Source organism: Lates calcarifer, linkage group LG13 (assembly GCF_001640805.2).
Source record: "Lates calcarifer isolate ASB-BC8 linkage group LG13, TLL_Latcal_v3, whole genome shotgun sequence".
NCBI lineage: Eukaryota > Metazoa > Chordata > Actinopteri > Centropomidae > Lates > Lates calcarifer.
The window spans coordinates 1436759-1462995 of record NC_066845.1 but is presented as its reverse complement, the minus strand read 5'-3'; the positions used below and the strand labels follow the sequence as shown (position 1 = coordinate 1462995).

Genomic DNA, 26237 nt, shown 5'->3' with positions numbered 1-26237 from the left:
AGAAACAGGAAAACAGCAGGTCATTTATCCACCGGTTGTATGGATTTAGGACCTTGAGGATGCCAGATGTTTCCAGGGCGCCTGCAGCAGACTACAGTTCCATTGACCTGCCGATAGCAGCGCGATAAAGCAGCAGCGGCGCAGAAAAGTTGAGCCAGTCGGACCAGACTGTGCGCCTTGACGCACCGGTGGAACAGCAACGATGGGAGCTTCGCAGACGCGTTCCGAACACAAGTACCAGGACCTTATGGATAAAACCGGATGTAAGTAGGACAAATCCACTAGAGACGTTTGAAAAGAAAGTACAGAACTGCTCATTGTGTTTACGACGCTGCTTGTGTTCAGTCGTTCCGTTTCAAGGCGCAAAAGTCTGGTGGCAGTGACAAATTCGATGTCACGGAAATAAAAGGTGATACAGATACAGTATTAATTAAAAGTCCTGCTGAGATCAATAATCGAGGTGAAATCAAATAATGTAAACGCCACCAACTGCTCACAGCTTCACATTTAACCATTTGTGGTGTAGCGCAACACCCGGTACTTTGTGTGACCAAACTACCATTACACAACATTTTAATAAACCGCCCGAATGAGTCAAATTATCTTGTGTTTTACAGTTTTTTGTATCTGCAGTTATTTGTGGTGATAGTTTACAGACGATAACATTAACTGGATTCTAGTCCTATTGGGTCCAAGAGCTGTAAAACACCTCATCTGACTTCATAAACTCCAATTTGTGGCTGGAGAAAAACTGTAAAGAAATTAAACAAAAAGCAGACAGAAACGAGAGATCTGTGTAAATCTAATCTTAGACCGGGCAGGATCCTGATGTGGAACTTCTGCATGTAGTGGCATGCATGAAGTTTGTATCCCAGACTAGGCCGATTTTATTGATAATATACAGGTGAGACTTTGAACTCTTTATTGCCTTTGTCTTCTCAAGGTGGGGCTGTGACCCCATTCCTCTCTGGGCTCAGTGGGAGATACTTAGGGATTTATGTTTATTAAATTTATGTTAGTCCAGTGAAACACTGAAATGTTTCACTGGACTAACTACATACACAGATCCGGTTGTTGTTTTCTTTTGTATTTGGCTAATTGGTCCATGTAATTGTGGTTAATTGTATGCTGCCTCTGCATCTGTTGATCCTGTGCATGTAATCATCACACCACCCACTCTGACCAACAAACTTGTTTCTACATAAGGCTGCAATCTGTCTCAGTGTATGTTCTTCACCCCGCACCCAGTAGCTACAGTTTCTACTGCAAACATCCATTAAGCAGCCTCCACGGAAGGGAAAAAAAGGTCAGAAGAAACACAAGTGTGTACCAAAACAATTAAAAATGCCAAACCTGTCTTGATATGGGATCAGGGAGAGCCAGATTGTGATGTTTAAACCTTTCAGTGTGTGGCCAGTAGTCCACACAGTGTGTTAATGATTCAAGAAACCCTTTGAAATGGCATAAAAAGGCAATCATACTTCTGCACAGAGTGTTTGCTTTGCCATTAGACTGATAGTAGAGCTGCACCCAGTCAGTTGATGAAAATGTCACAGTATAATTAAATTCAGTGTATTACAATCAGAAGGAAATCCAGAAAATGTCTGACTGTATCATTTAGTAAGACTAATCATTTGTTTGATGCTGTTTAATTGCATGTTAGACATGGCTGTTGATAGGTGTGGAGTAATGGGTGTATCACTGTCACTCATTCACATTGTTGGCATTTGCTTCTTTTCAGTTTCAGTGGAGCAGATCAAAAACCTCCACAAACGATTCGAGCAGCTGAGTGGAAATGAAGAGACTATAAGGTAAAATGTAAAGATAAAAGAATACCTGCTCATTTTTAATGGAAACTATTGGGCCTTAGCAGAAGATGAAATACTTCCTGCAGCGTGGCTGTAGTGATGAATTGTGGGACAGACACGAACAAGCAACATATGGTGACACACACAGGCTGAACTAATGCAAGCGCAGGAATGTACAATATATCGATGCATCAGGCACACACACAGCTGACACATACTGTACACACACACACACGCGCGCCAAAGTGGCATGCTGCTGGTGATAGAGCACAAGTTCTTTCCCTTTAAAAAGAAACCGGGAACAAATGTGCATGGCAGTTAACCTTGAGACAGAGATACTGTTTATGTTACTTCCCATAAATAACGTTCAGCAGTTTTTAAATCTGTCAAAGCATGTACTGTACTGTAGTGTCTGTTTTATGATAATGGACTTTCTCTTGTCGCACTACAGTAGAGAAAACTTGGAAAACATACCAGCCCTCGCCAACAATCCAATCAGAAGGCAAATTATTGGAGCATTCTTCGATAAAAGGTGGGTACAGTCAAATTATACCACACTCTTTGCCTGTTAGCCCTATGGCTAATGGTCATTTCAGTTAATATTATTAGCACTATCATAATATTATTTTGAATATATTCAAAACACCAAAACCGCTGTTAATAATTTTATGCAAAAGTTTGGGTACCCCCAGGCTAATTCCATATTATGTTGATTTCTGAGGTGAAAAGAAGTCAAATCAACCCCTGCAGCAAACACACAGCAAAAATCTTTCTTTACATATTTCTTTAATGCACTTTTACTTTACTTTAACTTAAAATTCTTTTTTAAAACAACAACAACAACAAAATATTAAACTTCAATAATTATGAAGTGTCACAACTTGGTGCAACCCCTCCTTTGTTAGATATCACAGCTTACAAATGCATTCAGTAGCCAGCTAAGAGTCTTGCTATTCTTGATTTAGGAATTTTCACACACTCTTCCTGCAGATTATTTCAAGTTCTGAGATTCTTTAGCCAGTCTTACACACAGCAGGTTTTAATAATGTTCAAATCAGAGGACTGCGAGGGCCTTTCTGAAAGTTTCCAAAAAACTGTATCTCTTGAACTATGTCATGATGGATTTTGAGATGTGCTTTGGATAATTGTTCTCTCTATCAAATGCTGCTCATTTTTTCTTCAAACACACCTTTGGTGATTGTTGCTAATGAGCTCAGTTTTAATGCCATCTGTCTACAGTGCTTGTTTCCAAAACAACCCTGGCTTGCACAATGGAGTGGTGCGCCACTAGTCCTGCATCAGATAAACCTGTCTGCAGCTCCTTTGCAGTCCTGCAAGGAGCCCAGTCTTTGTGCCAAGCTAAGCTAACTGGCTGCTGTCGGCAGGTTATATTTACAGACACAAGTGGTTCCACCCACTAAATATCTGCAGTGAGTCACTCTTATTGTGCAAGGATTTGAGTAACATTAGTTTTAAATTGAGAGTTTTGCTTTAACCCTAGAAATGTTTAGAAAGGTCTAATTAAACTCTCAAAGTTTAGTACTTCACTTCTGTTTGTTTAGTTAAATGAAATCAATGCTATTCAAACATGAGAGGTAGAAAATACTAATAATGCATCAGCATGGCCGATAATGTTGGTTTCAGTGTTCATTCAAAAGAATTGTGGTGCAGTTTGTGAAAACAAAATACGTAATCCATCCATTTACTAAAGGAAACAACGATGGACAGATGGAAGGTTTTATTGCTATGAAGAGACAGTTGTTGACATTTTATCAGCTGGTCCTCATGATTTGGAAAGACTAGGCTAACAAACAAACCACAAGATGGACTGTCCAAATCACGCGCACATAAAGGGGCCAAATGCAAAAATACATCAGTAAACTTTATTTAACAAAAATAGAATATGCAGAATAAGAAAAACTGAACTGTTCACAACTTGAGAACTTGAAAAGAGACAGGGGTTGGTGTAGACTTTCAAAAACCCACAATGGTTGAATTTTAATTCATCATTCCTAAAATTTTATTTCTTCTGTCTGTGACCTAGGAACCAGCATCAGAATGAGGTGGGCTCCTTCGAGGAGATTGGCTTCGAGCAGTTCCTCATGGTCATGTCCCACTTCCGCCCTCCAACTTTGAAAACAACGGAAGAGGAGAGGGAAACTATGAGAAAGGAAAAGCTTCGCTGTAAGTAACTTTCCTCTATTTTTAATAACAATTCCACATGTGCAGCTCTCAAGGACTTTACTGCTTACACCTTTCATGTCTGTCTCAGTTACAAAATACTAAAAGATCCTAGATAACAAATCAATGATGCAGATATCTTATTTCAGTTAGGACCAAACAGTGTGGCAATGCATAGCTGTATGTGTGGGCACCAAAATTACTCATTGCATGTCAGCTTTCACATTGGAAAGACTCGTAGGTATTCACGACTTGGCTGGGAACGTAGCCAGAACAGCAACTTCACAACCCCAACTGTCATAAGTTGAATGGTAGTAGCCACAGAGTCAGGACCTAAATTCAGCCCCAGACACCATTCATACCTTCAGATTATTTTCAGGTTTTATGTCTATCTCGTCTGTGAGTTATTTCCAGATGATGTGTTGTAGTTTATGGTTTTGGTGTGGTCTTTTTCCATTCAACCTGCCTTGTGTGATTTGTGACTTCCTACACCTCAATCACCTGTTAGCAAGGCTGGAACTTAAGACTGGCCCTGCACTATGTTGAAACCCTCCCTAAGGGCCCCCCCATTTATATCCATTTCAGTAGACACTAGATACTGAACGAAACATTGTACACACTCCTGAGTAAATTTGTGTTTACTCAAATGAAAGCAAATTTACTGACACAGCATGAGGCCAGTGTTTCTGCTGCTCTAGGTAAGATATAATTTGGGTATGTCCTCAGCTGACTCTTGGCTCAAAGATGCTATTCAAACAAGTTAGTGTCACTTTGTTGCATGTTTCTCCTTCTGTGTTCAGTTGGGGCTGTTTTAAATAACCATTATGATAGAGTGCAATACAGTACTTAATGGGTAGTTCAATGGCATAAGGTGTGTATAAAATTTGCAGAGTGGACAGTGCTGAGTGCAGGTTGAAGAAAGCTAGGGAGGCCACAATATGACTTTTTGCCTTGGGGCCTCCTAGCAGGTCATTGTGGCCATGCAATATAGGTGGTTAGGTGGACTGATTTGGGAACTCTAGGGCGTGTCTCTAATTGTGTCTCCAATTATTTAAAATGCAAACTATTAGCTTCTAGTCTTTTTAGGGCGGTATTCTCTTCTGTTCAGGTTTTGAACTTGAAAGAAGCCTTTATTTCACCTTGCAAATCTATACCTTTAGTTTAGTAAAATCTTGAATACAGGACTTTTACTTGTAATGACGTGTGTTTACATGGTTGTATTCATACTTTTCTCTTGGTCTGTGCTGTTTTGCACTGCTTAACACAATTAGTGTCAGGAAGCGATGTGTTCAGACAAATTTTGTGTTATACTCTTGCAACTGTAGAACAAATGGAGGTTTAATTTAAACTTATATGAACACAAAAGCAGTGTGCTCTGCAGGGAATGAGACAGTTTTTTGTAATATATTTTACCAAAGTTTTAAATTGTAATTATTTCATCATTCTCTCCCCTGGTATGAAGTAAGGTAGTCACATTGTCAGTACAAACAATTTTCTGGAGAAACATTATAGCACAAAACCCCAAAGCACAAGGGTTTCAATACAGGAGATCATTATACTAGACGACACCACAACCATGTCTGTCTCCTATAGTATCTGATGACTGATGATGGCCCATCTGGCTTGGCTTCATGCAAGCCATTTATCTGAATTGTGTGTCTCAGGTGTCCTCTGTTGTGTCCTGATTTCATTGTTTTTAAATTTATTTTGGGAAACCATAAATTATTTCAGCTCTCTCTGCCCTTATGATGATATATTTCTACCTCAGAAACATTATGAAAAAAACAGAGCCAATTTGACATTGAAGCTAATATTCAATGGACTGTTCAGAAATACAACACAGTAAAAATGTTATTGGACAGTGCCTTAGGAAACTGATTATTATTATTTTTACAAGACTGCTAAATATTGTCATGGACTACACCACTTTAAAGGGGTGTGTGTGTGTTTATACAGCCGTAGTGGTTCTGATTGGGCCTGAAGGGGACCTGCTTAGTTATTCTACTCTCATATCTCTATATCTTCATAAACATTCCCCTAATCACACCTTCCTCCATTAGTAAGATCCTGTGATTTCATGATGGACATTTCCTCAAATCAGACCAGCCACTAAATTAATTAATTCTCTTTCCAGTCCTGTTCAACATGCACGACACAGACAATGATGGCACCATCACTCTGGAGGAGTACAGGAAGGTAAGACAACCATGCTTGCCTTTGTCTGAAGTTTACAGTTATGTGCAAAAGACTGGGCACCCTGACCAAATTACATATTTTGTTTATTTTTGAAGTGAGAATAAATAAATACAGCCCCTACAGCAAACATATATTTAAAATGTTTATGCACTATTTTATGAATGTAAAAAAAACATGAAATTTAATTTTTAACTGTAACTGTGACAACTGGCAAATGTGTGTGAAACTTCAAAATTCATTTCATCTTCCTCCCTTAATAGCAATTATTTTCTAATTTAAATATACTATTACCATGGAACAGTTTAAGGGCCTTTTTGTTCCATGTTCTTGGGTGTAAATGATTGATTTTTGTCCTTATCAGTCATTTACACCTAAAAATATGGGAATATAAGGGTTTTTTTTTTAACTGCAGTGATCCTTTCAGTTACTAACACCATGAAAAATTATCTGTTATCATTTTGAACAGGTTTGAACAAACTTCAAATTTTTTTTTCCCTCTCACAAAGACTTTAAATTACATCCAAATTGTTTTTTAAACATCAGTGAGTTCGCACTTCACAAACCTCAAAACTACCAGTCTTGCCAGTTTCAATCCTCTGACAACCTTTGACATGAATTCACCAAAACCAGTTGAGTAATCACAGTGACTCATTGATGTTAAGGGTGACTGAATTGTTTTTTTGTTTTTTTTACACCTCTTGCTGTCATTTGCAACTGTGTAAAGTTGCCTCATGTTGTTGTAAGATTGTGCTGTTTAAAACCTAGCAAGGATTTAAAGAGGGTTAATGTTCTCATCCAAGGCAGTAGAGGAGCTTCTGTCAAAGAGTGGAGCCATCGGGCAGGAAGGTGCCAAGGCAATAGCAGATGCTGCCATGTTGGAGGTGGCAAGCACAAATGTGCCCCACATGGTAAGGGAACTTACCACAACTGAGCTGTTACAAGAAAGTCTCACAGTTGCGTATCTGCAGAAAAATAACAGATCAGTTTATCTCTTTATCATTTCAGGCCCCGGACGATTTCTATGAAGGAATTACATTTGAGCATTTTGAACAGGTTTGCATTTTCCTGACTTTATTGTCCACTTGATCAAAAAATGAGACATTTTATTAGTCACTTACCTTGTCATTGAAAGCTTTTGTCATCTGCCCACAGATTTTAAAAGGTCTTGAAATGGAGTCCCGGATGCACATTCGCTTTTTGGATGTAGACACCACAACAATGCGTTGTGGGAGATCAACCTCTTGAAGGAGTTGTTCTTGTAAAGGAATGTTTATGTTGCTGCTGTTTTTAGCAGGAATTCTCTAGTCCGTAAATAGAATGAAGCCAAATTCTTTTGATATGCACTACGGTATTTTTGGACAGAGACAAATAATCCAACTTTTTTCTACTTTATTAGAGAGACAACCTGCTGCTGTTGCAGTTTCAGGTTTGACTAAAGAGTTGAAGTATTCTGTGAAAAAGGACATGTACTTCTAAAGTTCTCTGTTAAGCCTAAAAATTCTGTTTCATGTAATTTTTCAATTTTCAAGCATTGTTATTCTAAAAGTAACAAGTGTCACACATTTAGAAGAAAATGATTTCCATATATTTTGTCACTCTCCTGTTCATTTCTATCAAATTTCAAACTAACACTACCTCTCTGTATTCTCCTGCTGTTCTACAAATCTTTATGTAATCAGCATGTAATGTAAAGGATTCTTTGTATTTTAGTCAAAAGCTTCACATGTCAGATGAAGACAGTGCTCACTGGCTCCTCTGGAATCCATAGGTCGCCTGTTGTGGCGTTCAAACTGTAAGACTGCAGGCACAAGCCATTCTCTGTAGCTCCAGAAGAGTTATAGGTTTACTCTATCTGTTCCTCTGAGACTGTGTGTTACCATCCACCTCTGTTCTACCTTGAAAATCCACTTAACTTTCCCTAAGATGAATTATTACAGTTTTTTGCACAGAATTTTGTTAATGAACAAAATAAATCAAACACATTCTGATAAAAATAAATGAAAGAAGAAAATGAAAATGATAAATAATGTGTTTTTGGACAGCAACAAATAATCCTACTTTTCTGGATTGGAGACCAGACAACCTGTTGTAAGACACCAGCAGGCTGATGTTGTGGGCACGATGTGGTCTTGGGACAGTGCATCCTTAGAGAAGCTGTATTAACTCCCCTGTGTCTGAAGGATAAAAACATATCAGCAACAACGTTAACAATTAATTTTATTTTAATTTAATTGTATTTTTGAATCTGGGCCTTATTTTCCCAAATTGATCTGGACAAACGGACAAAAAGTGTTTGAAAGCATTCAACTGTGGAAAATTGATTTACTTGCTTCAATAGGTGTTTTGTTTTTGTTTTTTTGTTTGTTTTTTTTTTTTTTGACTGATATGTATCAACTGCCAAGCCTGTGGTCTTCGTTGGAAATGATTCTGAAGCTTCCTGTCCGCTTATTTATATGGTAACAGGTGGGACGACCATGTCCGTTTATCAATCAGCTGACAGGAAGTTTCTGCAACACCTCTGATAAGAACTGCAGGTTTGGTGGTCGAAACATGTAAAGTAAAACAAACAAACAACAAAAAGTCTTTTGCTTACACCTTATTGTACCCAGACTGCAGAGATTAATCTGTGCCTGTCTAGTAAAGACAAGGTACTCTGCTTCATCAATTATGAAAATGATGTTAAACTGGACAGGAGCCATGAATCCTACTTCCATGTCCAGGAACAATTTCACATGGATGCTAAGTGTAAGTGCAACTTTGTGGGGTGGAACTATGATGACATTTGTGTTAGAAATAAACGCAATTAAACACAGTAGTTTAAAAGTCCCACAAAAGAGATATACAAGTTCTACATGTCATCTATGTATCCCTCCGCGCTCTCTACGTCTCTGTGTGTATCTGTGTAGCTTCACGGGCTGCACTCGCGAGAGACCCCGTCAATAAATATCCAGTCACTGTCACTCACGGATGTATTATTAGTGATTATATTCTTATAATACATCCATGTCCAGATCTTGTCGGTATCCTACATTCCCCGTGGATGTCTTATAAGAGCAATCAAAGGCGGTTGCTAGGCAGAACAGAATCACCTGATCAACAGGTGTTTTTTTTTTTTGTTGTTTTTTTTTTTTTTTTTTTTTGCTTGCGTGTGTTGTCAGTGAATGCGTGCGTCTTTATTGGCCATGATCCGAGGGCGCAGAGAGGCGGAGAAACGAAGTAGAGAAAACAGATTAAAACCAACATTTGAAACGTTGTCTCGGTTTGTCAGTACTGTGAGAATATGATTACTGAAGAAGTTTGGATTCTAAAAGAAGCTTGGGGCTGCTTTTTTGTCGAACATGAGTGAGGCTGGAAGCTGAATACACCTGCGGCTAGAAGGTAAGGCGAACTAGCTAGCGTTAGCGGCGAGCGTTAGCATTAGGCCCCTTTTCTAAATACATTATTTTGACATTATTTCAGTCGTTTTTTCGTCAGTAAGTGTGTGCTTGTGTTTCCGTTTCGCCCCTCAGTTGTAGACCCCTAACGTGGACAGGTGAAAGCACAACTAACTCTTGAGAGTCTGTTTAAATCAGTCTTTTAATAGTTTACAGTTTACTTTGCTGACACTTTGTACGTCTTTGTAACTTTGTGTACCATCCTGGGCATTTATTTATTCATAACTCAGTTTATAACGATCTATCATGTCGTTATCATCGTTTTGTGTCTATTTCTGGTCATTTTGTAATATATTGCGTCTGTACCTAGTTGCTTTACATCTAGATGTCAGCGTTGGCATTAGCGGCGAGCGTTAGCATTAGACTTATTTTTTAATGGAACTGACATGAGTTGTGGGCACCTTACAGAGGTAAAATAACTGTAGTAGTTGTCTGTTTGAGCGTTTACAACTCCGTTTGCATCTCTTTACAGTTACTATGCAGACACTTCACTGCTTCCTTGTAATTTTGTGTTCCAGCTAAGTCATTTTAAGTCAGTCCATGGCGGCTTTTCATGTCGTTGTGATTATTTTGTGTCTTTTCGTGGACTTAATGCATAATTTTGCGTCTTTGCTTGGCTGTTTTACATCTGTTTATGGTCAGCTTCTTTGTCTCTTTGTGGACGTCCTTACTGCGTCTCTATAGTTCTGTGTCCATTCCTGATCATTTTTTGTTTCATTGTGGTAGTTAAGCATCTCCTTGTGATTGTTGTGCGTCTCAGTTTTTTCTTGTTTCTTGTCACATGTGACAGTAAACAGCCCATTTTCTGAAACACTCCTCGAATGTTTGCAAAATGTTCTGGGTCAGCTATAATGATTAATACCTATTAGGGGCGTGATGATACTCTCAGCTTGCGAGACAAGATGATGTTGAGTAAAAAGATGTCACAGTATAGTAAGGCGTCACAAATATCGCAGTATAGTAAGGCAGGTAAAGCCATCAAATGTTGTTGTTTAGCTGTAATGTTGAATATTTCTGTGTGTTTTCATGGTTAAACTGTTGATGAGGAATAGGTAGTAGTGTATTGATCATTTTCCTTTGTATGTTTCTCTTTGATTTCCTCCAGGTGTCAGCATTTCGTCCACGACATCGTCTACGATTGCTGAGATGTCGTCCACGATCGGAGAGACACTGTTGAGGATGAGGGAGACATTGTCTACGATCAGAGACATTGTCCATGATCGCAGAGACTTTGTCAAAGACGAGAGAGACGTTGTCCATGATCAGAGACATTGTCCCATGCTTCGTAGAGCTCTGCGCAAGAATCGGTAGAGACACTGTGGTTCCTCGATTCGACGGCATGACCGCGATCATGGAGACATTGTCGATGGTCACAGAGACACCGTCTATGATCTCAGAGACATCGCCCACGATCATAAAGACATTGTCCATGATCACAGAGACTTTGTCCATAATCTCAGAGACATTGTCCGCGATCACAAAGACGTAGTCCACAATCGCAGAGAGCCATCGTACAGCAAGGAAGTTGTTTGAGACCAGGACAGAGGCCTCCAGGTAATTCACAAACCGCTTTATTTCAACTGTCCAACACAGAGCACTGACATTTAACTGTTTATGTTCGGTATTCAGTATATCTGAAAAGTGTTATAAATAGAAGTAATTTGCTATACAAAAACAATGCATAAGTAATCTACAGTAATAGACGTAATGTAAAAGTAAATTGTAATCTCAGAAGTAGTACGAAAAAAATCACAGTAGTAAGACATCAAAAACTGTCAAAAAAAAGTCATAATGTAGTAAGACATAAAGAATGTCATGGTATAGTATGGAGTCTAGACCGTACTCTTTTATGTAATTTGACAGAAAGAGACCCAACAAATCCCACCATGAGCAGCACTAGGTGACAGTGGCAAGAAAAAACTTCTTTTAAGAAGTAGAAACCTTGAACAGAAGCAGACTCAGGGTGGGCAACCATCTGCCTCAGCATGTTGGGTAGTATAGTGAAGTATCAAAAATGTTGTGAAAATATTACACTATAGTAAGGCATGACAATGTCTTAGTATAACATGGCATGAAATGTTTTGTTAATTTCTCTGGTTCAGCTGTAATGTTGAATATTTCTGTGTGTTTTCATGGTTAAACTGTTGATGAGGAATAGGTAGTAGTGTATTGATCATTTTCCTTTGTATGTTTCTCTTTGATTTCCTCCAGGTGTCACCACTTTGTCCACAACATCGTCTACGATTGCTGAGACGTTGTCCACGATCGGAGAGACACTGTTGAGGATGAGGGAGACATCGTCCACGATCAGAGACATTGTCCATGATCGCAGAGACTTTGTCAAAGACGAGAGAGACGTTGTCCATGATCAGAGACATTGTCCCATGCTTCGTAGAGCTCTGCGCAAGAATCGGTAGAGACACTGTGGTTCCTCGATTTGACGGCATGACCGCGATCATGGAGACATTGTCGATGGTCACAGAGACACCGTCTATGATCTCAGAGACATTGCCCACGATCATAAAGACATTGTCCATGATCACAGAGACTTTGTCCATAATCTCAGAGACATTGTCCGCGATCACAAAGACGTAGTCCACAATCGCAGAGAGCCATCGTACAGCGAGGAAGTTGTTTGAGACCAGGACAGAGGCCTCCAGGTAATTCACAAACCGCTTTATATCAACTGTCCAACACAGAGCACTGACATTTAACTGTTTATGTTCGGTATTCAGTATATCTGAAAAGTGTTATAAATAGAAGTAATTTGCTATACAAAAACAATGCATAAGTAATCTACATTAATAGACGTAATGTAAAGTAAATTGTAATCTCAGAAGTAGTGCGAAAAAAAATCACAGTAGTAAGACATCAAAAACTGTCAAAAAAAAAGTCATAATGTAGTAAGACATAAAGAATGTCATGGTATAGTATGGAGTCTAGACCGTACTCTTTTATGTAATTTGACAGAAAGAGACCCAACAAATCCCACCATGAGCAGCACTAGGTGACAGTGGCAAGAAAAAACTTCTTTTAAGAAGTAGAAACCTTGAACAGAAGCAGATTTAGGGTGGGCAACCATCTGCCTCACCATGTTGGGTAATATAGTGAAGTATCAAAAATGTGGTGAAAATATTATACTATAGTAAAGCATGACAATGTCTTAGTATAACATGGCATGAAATGTTTTGTTAACTTCTCTGGTTCAGCTGTAATGTTGAATATTTCTGTGTGTTTTCATGGTTAAACTGTTGATGAGGAATAGGTAGTAGTGTATTGATCATTTTCCTTTGTATGTTTCTCTTTGATTTCCTCCAGGTGTCACCACTTTGTCCACAACATCGTCTACGATTGCTGAGACGTTGTCCACGATCGGAGAGACACTGTTGAGGATGAGGGAGACATCGTCCACGATCAGAGACATTGTCCATGATCGCAGAGACTTTGTCAAAGACGAGAGAGACGTTGTCCATGATCAGAGACATTGTCCCATGCTTCGTAGAGCTCTGCGCAAGAATCGGTAGAGACACTGTGGTTCCTCGATTTGACGGCATGACCGCGATCATGGAGACATTGTCGATGGTCACAGAGACACCGTCTATGATCTCAGAGACATTGCCCACGATCATAAAGACATTGTCCATGATCACAGAGACTTTGTCCATAATCTCAGAGACATTGTCCGCGATCACAAAGACGTAGTCCACAATCGCAGAGAGCCATCGTACAGCGAGGAAGTTGTTTGAGACCAGGACAGAGGCCTCCAGGTAATTCACAAACCGCTTTATATCAACTGTCCAACACAGAGCACTGACATTTAACTGTTTATGTTCGGTATTCAGTATATCTGAAAAGTGTTATAAATAGAAGTAATTTGCTATACAAAAACAATGCATAAGTAATCTACATTAATAGACGTAATGTAAAGTAAATTGTAATCTCAGAAGTAGTGCGAAAAAAAATCACAGTAGTAAGACATCAAAAACTGTCAAAAAAAAAGTCATAATGTAGTAAGACATAAAGAATGTCATGGTATAGTATGGAGTCTAGACCGTACTCTTTTATGTAATTTGACAGAAAGAGACCCAACAAATCCCACCATGAGCAGCACTAGGTGACAGTGGCAAGAAAAAACTTCTTTTAAGAAGTAGAAACCTTGAACAGAAGCAGATTTAGGGTGGGCAACCATCTGCCTCACCATGTTGGGTAATATAGTGAAGTATCAAAAATGTGGTGAAAATATTATACTATAGTAAAGCATGACAATGTCTTAGTATAACATGGCATGAAATGTTTTGTTCTCTGGTTCAGCTGTAATGTTGAATATTTCTGTGTGTTTTCATGGTTAAACTGTTGATGAGGAATAGGTAGTAGTGTATTGATCATTTTCCTTTGTATGTTTCTCTTTGATTTCCTCCAGGTGTCACCACTTTGTCCACAACATCGTCTACGATTGCTGAGACGTTGTCCACGATCGGAGAGACACTGTTGAGGATGAGGGAGACATCGTCCACGATCAGAGACATTGTCCATGATCTCAGAGACTTTGTCAAAGACGAGAGAGACGTTGTCCATGATCAGAGACATTGTCCCATGCTTCGTAGAGCTCTGCGCAAGAATCGGTAGAGACACTGTGGTTCCTCGATTTTGACGGCATGACCGCGATCATGGAGACATTGTCGATGGTCACAGAGACACCGTCTATGATCTCAGAGACATCGCCCATGATCATAAAGACATTGTCCATGATCACAGAGACTTTGTCCATAATCTCAGAGACATTGTCCGCGATCACAAAGACGTAGTCCACAATCGCAGAGAGCCATCGTACAGCGAGGAAGTTGTTTGAGACCAGGACAGAGGCCTCCAGGTAATTCACAAACCGCTTTATATCAACTGTCCAACACAGAGCACTGACATTTAACTGTTTATGTTCGGTATTCAGTATATCTGAAAAGTGTTATAAATAGAAGTAATTTGCTATACAAAAACAATGCATAAGTAATCTACATTAATAGACGTAATGTAAAAGTAAATTGTAATCTCAGAAGTAGTGCGAAAAAAAAATCACAGTAGTAAGACATCAAAAACTGTCAAAAAAAAGTCATAATGTAGTAAGACATAAAGAATGTCATGGTATAGTATGGAGTCTAGACCGTACTCTTTTATGTAATTTGACAGAAAGAGACCCAACAAATCCCACCATGAGCAGCACTAGGCGACAGTGGCAAGAAAAAACTTCTTTTAAGAGGTTGAACAGAAGCAGACTCAGGGTGGGTGGCCATCTGCCTCACCATGTTGGGTAGTATAGTGAAGTATCAAAAATGTTGTGAAAATATTATACTATAGTAAGGCATGACAATGTCTTAGTATAACATGGCATGAAATGTTTTGTTAACTTCTCTGGTTCAGCTGTAATGAATATTTCTGTGTTTTTTCATGGTTAAACTGTTGATGAGGAATAGGTAGTAGTGTATTGATCATTTTCCTTTGTATATTTCTCTTTGATTTCCTCCAGGTGTCACCACTTCGTCCACAACATCGTCTACGATTTCTGACACGTTGTCCACGATCGGAGAGACACTGTTGAGGATGAGGGAGACATCGTCCACGATCAGAGACATTGTCCATGATCGCAGAGACCTTGTCAAAGACGAGAGAGACGTTGTTCATGATCAGAGACATTGTCCCATGCTTCGTAGAGCTCTGCGCAAGAATCGGTAGAGACACTGTGGTTTCTCGATTCGACGGCATGACCGCGATCATGGAGACATTGTCGATGGTCACAGAGACACCGTCTATGATCTCAGAGACATCGCCCACGATCATAAAGACATTGTCCATGATCACAGAGACTTTGTCCATAATCTCAGAGACATTGTCTGCGATCACGAAGACGTAGTCCGCAATCGCAGAGAGCCATCGTACAGTGCATCGTACGGAAGTTGTTTGAGACCAGGACCGAGGCCTCCAGGTAATTCACAAACAGCTTTACATCAACTGCACTGACATTAAACTGTTTATGTTCAATAGTCAGTATATCAGAAAATTAGTATATATAGAAGTAATCTGCAATAAAAAAACTATGTTGTAAAACATCCAAAACTGTTGAAGAAAGTCATGATGTGTTAAGACATAAAAAAATGTCATGGTATAATGAGGCATCAGAATTGGTCAAAAAATGTTATAGTATGGTAAGGCATCAAAAATGGCCAAAAAATGTCAATGTGTAGTAAAGCGTCAAAAAATGTCATAGGAAGATGTCAATAAATATCATAGTATAGTAAGGTGTCAAAAATGGGCAAAAAATGTCATAATATAGCAAAGGGTCAAAAATATCAAAAATGGGCAAAAAATGTTATAGTATAATAAGGCGTCAAAAATGGTCAAAAAATGTCATAGTATAGTATGGCTTCAAGATTGGCCGAAAAATGTCATAGTGTAAGAAGATGTCAATAAATGTCATAGTACGGTAAGATGTCAAAAATGGTTTAAAAATGTCATAGTATAGTAAAGCGTCTAAAAATGTCATAGTACGGTAAGATGTCAAAAATGGTCAAAAAATGTTATAGTAAGGCATCAAAAATACCGTAATTTCCGGACTATTGAGCACACCTGACCCACTAAATTTAAAAAGAAAAAAAAAAGTACATATACAGGCCGCACTTGTCTATAAGCCGCAGATGTCTAAATGTTTTTGCGGCATGAAGCTCATTAGCCCATAAAAATCTATGAATTAGCCGCATCATTGTTTAAGCCGCAAGTTTCAAAGCGTGTGAAAAAAGTAGCGGCTCATAGTCTGGAAATTACGGTAGTCGCAAAATGTCATAGTATAGTAAGGTGTCAAAAATTTCCAAAAAAGGTCATAGTATAGTAAGGCGTCAATAAATGTCATAGTATAGTAAGGTGTCAAAAATGTCAGAAAAATTTCATAGTACAAGGTGTCAAAAATGGTCAAAAAATGTCATTATATAGCAAGGGATCAAAAAATGTCATACTATAGTGTCAAAAATGGTTAAAAAATGTTATAGTATAATAAGGCGTCAAAACATGTTATAGTACGGTAAGATGTCAAAAATGGTCTAAAAATGTCATAGTATAATGAGGCATCAAAAAACATCAAAAAATGTCATAGTATAGGAAGATGTCAGTAAATGTCATAGTACGTTAAGATGTCAAAAATGGTCAAAAAATGTCACAGTATAGTCAGGTGTCAAAATTTCCAAAAAAATGTCATAATATAGCAAGGGGTAAAAAAAAATATCAAAAAATGTGATAGTATGGTAAAATGTCAAAAATGGTCAAAAATGTCAAAGTATGGTATGGCTTCAAAATTGGCCAAAAAATGTCATAGTATAGTAAGATGTCAGTAAATGTCATAGTACGTTAAGATGTCAAAAATGGTCAAAAAATGTCACAGTATAGTCAGGTGTCAAAATTTCCAAAAAAATGTCATAATATAGCAAGGGGTAAAAAAAATATCAAAAAATGTGATAGTACGGTAAAATGTCAAAAATGGTCAAAAATGTCAAAGTATGGTATGGCTTCAAAATTGGCCAAAAAATGTCATAGTATAGTAAGGCATCAAAAAATGTCTCAGTATAGGAAGATGTCAGTAAATGTCATAGTATAGTGAGGTGTCAAAAATGCCCAAAAAATATTGTAATATAGCAAGGGGTCAAAAATGTCAAAGTATATTGAGGCGTCAAAATCCATCAAAAAATGTCATAGTATAATAAGATGTCTAAAAATGTCATAGTGTAAGAAGATGTCACTAAATGTCATAGTATGGTAAGATGTCAAAAATGGTCAAAAAATGATATGGCATCAAAAATACCGATTGAGCGCACCTGACTATAAGCCGCACCCACTAAATTTAAAAAGAAGAAAAAAAAATATACATATACAGGCCGCACTTGTCTATGAACCGCAGGTGTCTAAATGTTTTTGCGGCATGAAGCTCGTTAGCCCGTAAAAATCTATAAATTAGCCGCATCATTGTTTAAGCCGCAAGTTTCAAAGCGTGTGAAAAAAGTAGCGGCTTATAGTCCGGAAATAACGGTAGTCACAAAATGTCATAGTATAGTAAGGTGTCAAAAATGTCCAAAAAATGTCATAGTACAAGGTGTCAAAAATGTCCAAAAAATGTCATAGTACAAGGTGTCAAAAATTTCCAAAAAAATGTCATAATATAGCAAGGGATCAAAAAATGTCATACTGTAGTGTCAAAAATGGTCAAAAAATGTTATAGTACGGTAAGATGTCAAAAATGGTCAAAAAATGTCATAGTATAGTAAGGCATCAAAAAATAGTTTAAAAATGGCCAAAAAATGTCATAGTATACTATAGTGTCAAAAATGGTCAAAAAATGTTATAGTAAGGCATCAAAAATACTGTAATTTCCGGACTATTGAGCGCACCTGACCCACTAAATTTAAAAAGAAAAAAAAAAAGTACATATACAGGCCGCACTGGTCTATAAGCCGCAGGTGTCTAAATGTTTTTGCGGCATGAAGCTCGTTAGCCCGTAAAAATCTATGAATTAGCCGCATCATTGTTTAAGCCGCAAGTTTCAAAGCGTGTGAAAAAAGTAGCGGCTCATAGTCTGGAAATTACGGTAGTCGCAAAATGTCATAGTATAGTAAGGTGTCAAAAATGTCCAAAAAATGTCATACTATAGTGTCAAAAATGGTCAAAAAATGTTATAGTATAATAAGGCGTCAAAAAATGTTATAGTCCGGTAAGATGTCAAAAATGGTCAAAAAAAATGTCATAGTATACTATAGTGTCAAAAATGGTCAAAAAATGTTATAGTATAATAAAGTGTCAAAAATTTCCAAAAAATGTCATAGCAAGGGGTAAAAAAATATCACAAAATTTGATAGTACGGTAAGATGTCAAAAATGGTCAAAAATGTCATAGTATGGTATGGCTTCAAAATTGGCCAAAAATGTCTCAGTATAGGAAGATATCAGTAAATGTCATAGTATAGTGAAAAATTCCAAAAATTGTCAAAAATTTCCAAAAAATGTCATAATATAGCAAGGGGTCAAAAAATATCAAAAAATGTCATAGTATAGGAAGATGTCAATAATTGTCATAGTATAGTAAGGTGTCAAAAACAGTCAAAAAATTTCTTACTGTCTTAAATGTAAGAGGTAATTTGAAACATTACAAGCAACAAGAATAGGAAAAGTTGTATGTACTCAGAGACATTTGAGGGATAATAAAGTTTCAGGACATTGCTTTGGACAGTTTCTGTGATTAACATGTTCTGTCTCTGCAGGAGGAGAAGGAGAAGACAGCATCACCTGAAGAGGACAACAAAAGTAATTGAATGCTCTTAAAGATGTTATTAGATGTGTAAGACTACGCTTGTCCTCATATGTGCTCATCACTACATTTAATGTGAGGTGATTTAATAAAATAAAGTGTCTCCAAGTGGTCAAACATCTGTCATCTTTGCTGTGGTTTGTTCAATGTTGTCTAGATCATAATCAATAAAGCTTTGTAGCTTAACATTTGAGTTGAGTTTCTCTATTTTTGAATGTATATCACAAAAATGATTTTGTAATGCAGAATGCCTACTATTCTCTACTTGCAAAATCTATAAGGCTAAAGAAACCTGTAACCCTAACCCTAACCCTAACCTCTGGCTACAAGTGGCAAAAAACATAACCCTAACCCTAACCTCTAGCTACAAGTGGCTTCTGGCTAAAAATATTCACTGTCATAATATTAAACAGACTAACCCTAACCCTAACCCTAGACCCTAACCTTAACCCTAACCCTATTTTCTACTTGCAGCTTGCAAGATCTATAATTGAGACTAAAAAAAGCTAATAACAGTAACCCTAACCCTAACCTCCAGCTAGAAGAGGCTAAAGAAACCTCTAACCCTAACCTCCAGCTACAAGTGGCAAAAAACTGTAACCCTAACCCTAACCTCTAGCTACAAGTGGTTTCTGGCTAAAAATATTCACTGTCATAATATTAAACAGACTAACCCTAACCCTAACCCTATTCTCTACTTGCAGCTTGCAAAATCTATAATTGAGAGTAAAAAAGCTAATAACCGTAACCCTAACCCTAACCTCCAGCTAGAGGAGGCTAAAGAAACCTCTAACCCTAACCCTAACCTCCGGCTACAAGTAGCAAAAAACCGTAACCCTAACCCTAACCTCTGGCTACAAGTGGCTTCTGGCTAAAAATATTCATTGTCATAATGTTAAACAGACTGGCAAAAGTGTTCAGAAGTATTTACTTGAGTAAATTCAGAGTTGCAGCAGCAAAGATATAAAAAGATAATATATAACAATGTATAAAGAGTATAAACAATATGAAAAGTATAAACTATGTACACAGTACATTGGATTGGATTTTGAGTAGTTTGAAATAGCAAAATACACAAAATCTAACCTAACCCACAAACACTGTAGAGGTGTGACTGTGTGAATATGTGTGTATCTGTGGAAAACAAAGGTAAGATGGCTGCTTTAAGATAGTTCATTTGTCTCAAGATCCATGTCATAGTCTATAGTAAGACATCAAAGATGGTCAAAAAAATGTCATAGTACAATCAGGCATCAAAAACCATCAAAAAATGTCATAGTATAGTAAGGTGTCACAAATGGTCAAAAAATGTCATAGTATAGTAAGTTGTTAAAAATGGTATTAAAAAAAATGTCATAGTACCATCAGGCATCAAAAACCATCAAAAATGTCTTAGTATAGTAAGTCATCAAAAACTATCAAATATCATAGTATAGTAAGGCATCAAAAATCATCAAAAAATGTCATAGTATAGTAAGTTGTCAAAAACTGTCATAGCATAGTATGGCATCAAAATATGTCAAAAAATGTCATAGTACAATAAGGCATCAAAAATCATCAAAAAATGTCACAGTATAGTAAGGTGTCAAAAACCATCAAAAAATGTCATAGTAAGTCGTCAGAAAGTGTCAAATATCATAGTATAGTAAGGCATCAAAATACGTCAAAAAATGTCATAGTAAGGCCTAAAAATATGTCAAAACGTCATAGTATAGTAAGGCGTGAAAAATGGTATAAAAAAAGTCATACTATAGTGAGGTGTCAAAAACTGTCGAAAAATGTCAAAAGGTGTAAAAAAAACAAAAAAAAATATTGTAAGTTGTTGGATAACTAATGTAAAGTTGTTTGTGAATTACCTGGAGGCCTCAGTTATTGTTCGAAGACTCTCTGATCTTGGACTACATCTCTGCAATGGTGGACTACGTCTCTGTGATTGCAGACAATGTCTCTCTGATCGCAGACGATGCCTTCAAATCGGGGAAGTCTGTCACTGATTTTCAACTGTCTGCAAGTCATGGACAATGTGTCTGATCGTGGACAACATCTCAGCGACTGTGGATGATGTTGTGGACGAAGTGGTGACACCTGGAGGATCAAAGAGAAACATACAAAGGAAAATGATCAATACACTACTACCTATTCCTCAACAGTTTAACTATGAAAACACACAGGGCCGGTTTTTGCTATGGGCAATGGCGCAATCTGGGCACCCTCAAAAAAACAAACAAACAAAAAAAACTAAACTCAAAACAAAACTCGCCAGTTTTCTAGACTACCGCTCATTTCCATGTCAAGTTAGTGGAGTGGGTGCTGGGGCGTCACGTCAACTTGCTGCTGAGAGTCGTACAGGTTGTATGTCTCCGAAGAGGCAAGGGGGAGGGGGGCGGTGGATCAACTTGCGACTGCAGAGGTTGGCAAGGGGGAGGGGGTCGAGGGATAGACTGATGCCAGGCCACACAACACAAACTGCTTCCAAATAAATTGTATTTCATAATTAACATAGACCCATATGCCTACACGTAATTGATTGGGTTATGTGAAAAATGTAAAAAAAAAAAAAATTTTTAAATCATCTACGTAAAACGTGACGTGACTCCGGACTCCGGTTGATTGACGGGTGAACGGACGGTGTTGGCAAAAGGTAATGCGAAAGGTCATGTTATGATGATATTTTTTTGCTTTCTTCAGGGATTTCTCAAGCATGTGCAATTTATATACTGTATTTTATTTATATTTATTGATCTTGTTTTTTCTTTGTTCTAGTTACGCTTTTGTATTTAAGATTATATGTCAAAATAATTCAAATAATATATTGTTGTGTTGGTGGGGGGGGTTTCGGGGTAAGTGTTTTTTTGTGGGGGGGGGGCAAGGGATGGAGGGATGGTTCGCCTGGTGGTCTCTGCGATGGTGGTGACACCTGAAGGAAGAAAAATATACACAGGAAAATGATCAATACACTAATACCTATTCCTCATCAACAATTTAACCCTAAAGCACACATACTCAACATTACAGCCAAACCAGAACATTTTCCAAACATTAGAGGAGTATCTCGGAAAATAGGCTGTTAACTGTCATGTGTGACAAGAAAAAGCATTACATCTTAACATTACACATCATCAGTGCATAAAATCTTAATTTGAAACTCCTTTATTTGTGACTGTTTACTAACTGGACATGAGCTACATCTAATAGCCAAGCTAATGAGCATGCTCCTGTATATGTATACGCTAGTTAGTTAAAGCAGCTTTATTTCCCCTATATAAATAAATGTAAATATACCTTTCTACTTGATGTATTTAATTGTCCCAGGTTAACAGTCCTCCACTGGCGCCTGAGGGCGATGATCAGCATCCCCAGGAACTTCAAGTGGAGATACCACAGGTCCAGCTTCATCAACGCAACTAGCTCTTCTGCATGATGAGGATTTACCACACTGAGACAGTTTTAAGCCTTGAATAAATAATGAAATGTGAACGGATGACAGGTTTAATGAACTGAAGTCACGATAGACTGTATAAAAAAAGATAGGACACTGCACAGATCACATAAACTATCACATATAAGGTGAATGACTTACAAATTTAAAATACCCCAAAGAAAACTGTCATATCAGTGAATCCTTACAAAGTTAATATTAATACTTTGGTGCCGAAGACGCAGCACCCCAAGGACTTCAACAGCTACAGGCCGGTGGCGCTGACATCCCACCTAATGAAGACCCTGGAGCGGCTGATTCTCACCAGTCTCCGGCCCTCGGTGAGACAGTCAATGGACCCGCTGCAGTTTGCCTACCAGCCTGGCATCGGGGTGGATGATGCAGTCATCTACCTTCTCCACAGAGCTCTCTCTCATCTGGATAAACCCGGGAGCACTGTGAGAATCATGTTCTTTGATTTCTCCAGTGCTTTTACCATACAGCCCACACTCCTGAGGGACAAGCTGGAACTCATGGGGGTGGACCAGCATCTTGCATCCTGGATACTGGATTACCTCACCAACCGACCACAGTATGTGAGGACAAGAGACTGCACGTCTGACATGGTGGTCTGCAGCACGGGGGCCCGCAGGGAACAGTCGTGGCTCCAATACCAGTGAGCATCCAGGGAAGAGACATTGAGATGGTGACATATTATAAGTACCTGGGTGTTCAGCTGAACAATAGACTGGACTGGACAGACAACACCACAGGGAGGGAGCACTCCTCAGGGAGCACTCCTCAGGACTTTTTATGACACTGTTATGGCATCAGCCATCTTCTATGGAGTGGTCTGCTGGGGCAGCAGCATCTCAGCAGCGGACAGGAAGAGACTGGACAAGCTGATCAAGAAAGCCAGCTCTGTGCTGGGGGGGCCCCTTGACCCTGTGGAGGTGATGGATGAGAGGAGGATGATCATTCCTGATGGACAACGACCTCCACCCCATGCAGGACAGTCTGACAGCACTGAGCAGCTCCTTCAGCAATAGGCTGCTTCACCCAAAGTGTGTGAAGGAGAGGTATCGCAGGTCTTTCCTTCCTGCTGCTGTCAGACTCTACAACCAGCACTGCTCCTAGTACACCACATACACACATGGACCATTTTCACTAGGTTTTTTTTTCTTTTTCTGCACTTTAATTAATCCAAAACAGCTGCTATCAGTTATAACATTATGTGCAATTCCATTTTCAAATGTGCAATATCTGTATTTAGTTCATTTCTGTCTCTATGTATAAAGTCCTGTGATTATTGCTCTTCTGTCATTATTTTTTATTACATTCTCATGTTTATACTGTTGTGTATATTTTTATAGCCTTGTTTTTTATCTTGCCTTTACTCGTATTTATGTCTTTTTCATCTTTTCAGTCACTTGTGCTGCTGCAACAATGTAAATTTCCCCATTGTGGGACTAATAAAAGATTATCTTATCTTATCTCAAATTTTTTTTAAATACCTTGGAGAACAAAGGCTGACAAGTGACTGAAACGCAACGCTAAACCACAAATTAAAATATCATACTGTGTGAAAATGAAGGCTCGGTTTTGAGTTGTTTATACATCACACAGCATCTGCTGTAAGATAGCAAGGATCCTCGTTCCTGATACACAAAATGGCCGCACGTAGAGTGCCCGCATACAGCCATGCTGTCACTCAGAGAAACATGACTTTCCTGGGCTTTTGAGAAGTTTTACAAAGATTAAAACTCCATGGCCTAAAATATAAATTTCAAAGAGTAACAATTGACTTTGTTTATAGCTGAAGGTGTCCTGTCAACAGTTTTACAAATGTCTCTTTTACAATGGTGGCCTATGGGGAAAATGTTTTTTATTGCAGTACCACAAGTGGCCACTGAAAAAAAAATTTGGCCGCAATTCTCATAATACGAGGGTCATTCAATAAATAAGGTGAATTTTTCGGTATAAGGACTTTTAATACAGATAGAAGCTTACTTTTTAAATTTTTTTTTCACATGGATTTAATTTCTTTTGCAGATTAAAAAAAACTTTGAGAGTTTTGGCGATTAACAAAGATGGCCGACCAAAAAGCATGCTCCAGGACTGAACAGCGGTCAGTTATCAAGTTTTTGGTTGCTGAAGGGTGCAAACCCGTTGAAATTCATAGGAGAATGTCAACTGTGTATGGTGCCACATGTTTCAGCCAAAAAAATGTCTACAAGTGGGCTAAATTGTTTAAAGAAGGACGGAGCAGTGGGAAGGTGATGCTCACCGTTTTTTGGGATATGCAAGGCCCAATCACCATTTCATTCCTTGAAAAAGGAAGCACTGTGAACAGTGCTAACTACTGTGAACTGCTGAGGGCAGGTCAAGAAAGACATAAAGAACAAACGCAGGGGTCATCAGTCAAAAGGAGTCATCTTGCATCATGACAACGCAAGGCCTCACACAGCAGCCCAAATGGTGCAGACCATCAACAAGCTGGGCTGGGAACTGCTCCCTCATCCCCCTTATAGCCCAGACCTTGCCCCTTCGGACTTTCACCTGTTTGGTCCCTTGAAAGTGTTCACGAGAGGCACAAAGTTTGAAAGTGACAATGAAGTCAAAAGTGTTGTGAGCGACTGGCTGAGACATCAGTCCAAAGATTTTTACGCTGAGGGAATACGGAAGCTTGTACACAGATGGGAAAAGTGTGTGACAGTGCTGGGAGACTACGTTGAAAAATAAAAAAAAAGTAAGCTTCTATCTGTATTAGAAGTCCTTATACCGAAAAATTCACCTTATTTATTGAATGACCCTCGTACATACATGCTGTCACTATGCAAATAAGCCAATGATGTAGCCTGGCACTGGAGTCAGACTTAAGAGAGCAGGAGGTAGTATAACATAGTTAAAGAGCAACTTGAAGGTTGGAGACCACAGTGAATCAATGTATAGGAAAATAATGTAGAAAGGTGTCTTGGTGAGTGAACGCTGCGTCCACATCACAACACTATAAACTTTACTATCACATATCGGGATATTACAAAATGACTTTTTACAATAAAAAATATTTTAATACCAATGTTTCCTTTTTCAGTTTGGGTTTTGTTTTCAATGCCAAATCTTGATGTCACTGTTCTAGCTCCATAAACTCAAAGGTTGCAGGTTTCAAATCTTAAGTGCTGGTGCAGTTTTGGAGTCCAGTACTTTACTTACGTAATTTACTTATTTACCTCACTTACTTTACTTTCTTGTTTACTTTAAATTATTACATTTTTTTCCCCTCTTATTGTCATTTGTCATCCTGTGAAGTTGCTTCCTGTGGCTGTTAAGACTGATGCTGTTTAAAACCTAGCAAGGATTTAAAGAGGGTTAATGTTCTCATCCAAGGCAGTAGAGGAGCTTCTGTCAAAGAGTGGAGCCATCGGGCAGGAAGGTGCCAAGGCAATAGCAGATGCTGCCATGTTGGAGGTGGCAAGCACAAATGTGCCCCACATGGTAAGGGAACTTACCACAACTGAGCTGTTACAAGAAAGTCTCACAGTTGCGTATCTGCAGAAAAATAACAGATCAGTTTATCTCTTTATCATTTCAGGCCCCGGACGATTTCTATGAAGGAATTACATTTGAGCATTTTGAACTGGTTTGCACTTTTCTGATTTCATGATCCACCTGGTCAAAAACGAGACACTTGATTTGTCACTTACTTATGAAAGCTTTTGTCATCTACCCATAGATTTTAAAAGGGCTTAAAAAGGAGTCCAGGTTGGGAGATCAACCTCTTGAAGGAGTTGTTCTTGTAAAGGAATGTTTATGTTGCTGCTGTTTTTAGCAGAAACTCTCCAGTCCCTAGCCAAATACATTTGATAT

General features: G+C 38.4%; 1 protein-coding gene and 1 long non-coding RNA gene across 4 annotated transcripts; both read left to right on the top strand.

Annotated features, from left to right (window-relative positions):
- The first annotated feature begins 26 nt into the window (after positions 1 to 26).
- tesca (tescalcin a) lies at positions 27 to 26049 on the top strand. 3 transcript variants are annotated; one of them, XM_018661502.2, is made up of 8 exons: positions 27 to 263; positions 1742 to 1811; positions 2260 to 2340; positions 3853 to 3992; positions 6124 to 6185; positions 6986 to 7093; positions 7191 to 7238; positions 7338 to 9252. In XM_018661502.2, exons 1-8 carry the CDS (start codon positions 203 to 205, stop codon positions 7428 to 7430), a joined length of 663 nt encoding a protein of 220 aa, XP_018517018.1. In that variant the 5' UTR covers positions 27 to 202; the 3' UTR covers positions 7431 to 9252. The 3 variants fall into 3 exon arrangements, with proteins under 3 accessions (XP_018517018.1, XP_050931171.1, XP_050931170.1); XM_051075214.1 differs by lacking the exons at positions 6986 to 7093; positions 7191 to 7238; positions 7338 to 9252 and adding exons at positions 25758 to 25865; positions 25963 to 26049; XM_051075213.1 differs by lacking the exons at positions 7191 to 7238; positions 7338 to 9252 and adding an exon at positions 25963 to 26049.
- LOC127143193 (uncharacterized) lies at positions 9381 to 20163 on the top strand. The gene is made up of 4 exons (XR_007814443.1): positions 9381 to 9563; positions 10725 to 11173; positions 11831 to 15593; positions 18906 to 20163. It is a non-coding gene; the product is annotated as an uncharacterized LOC127143193 (long non-coding RNA).
- Positions 26050 to 26237: the final 188 nt, after the last annotated feature.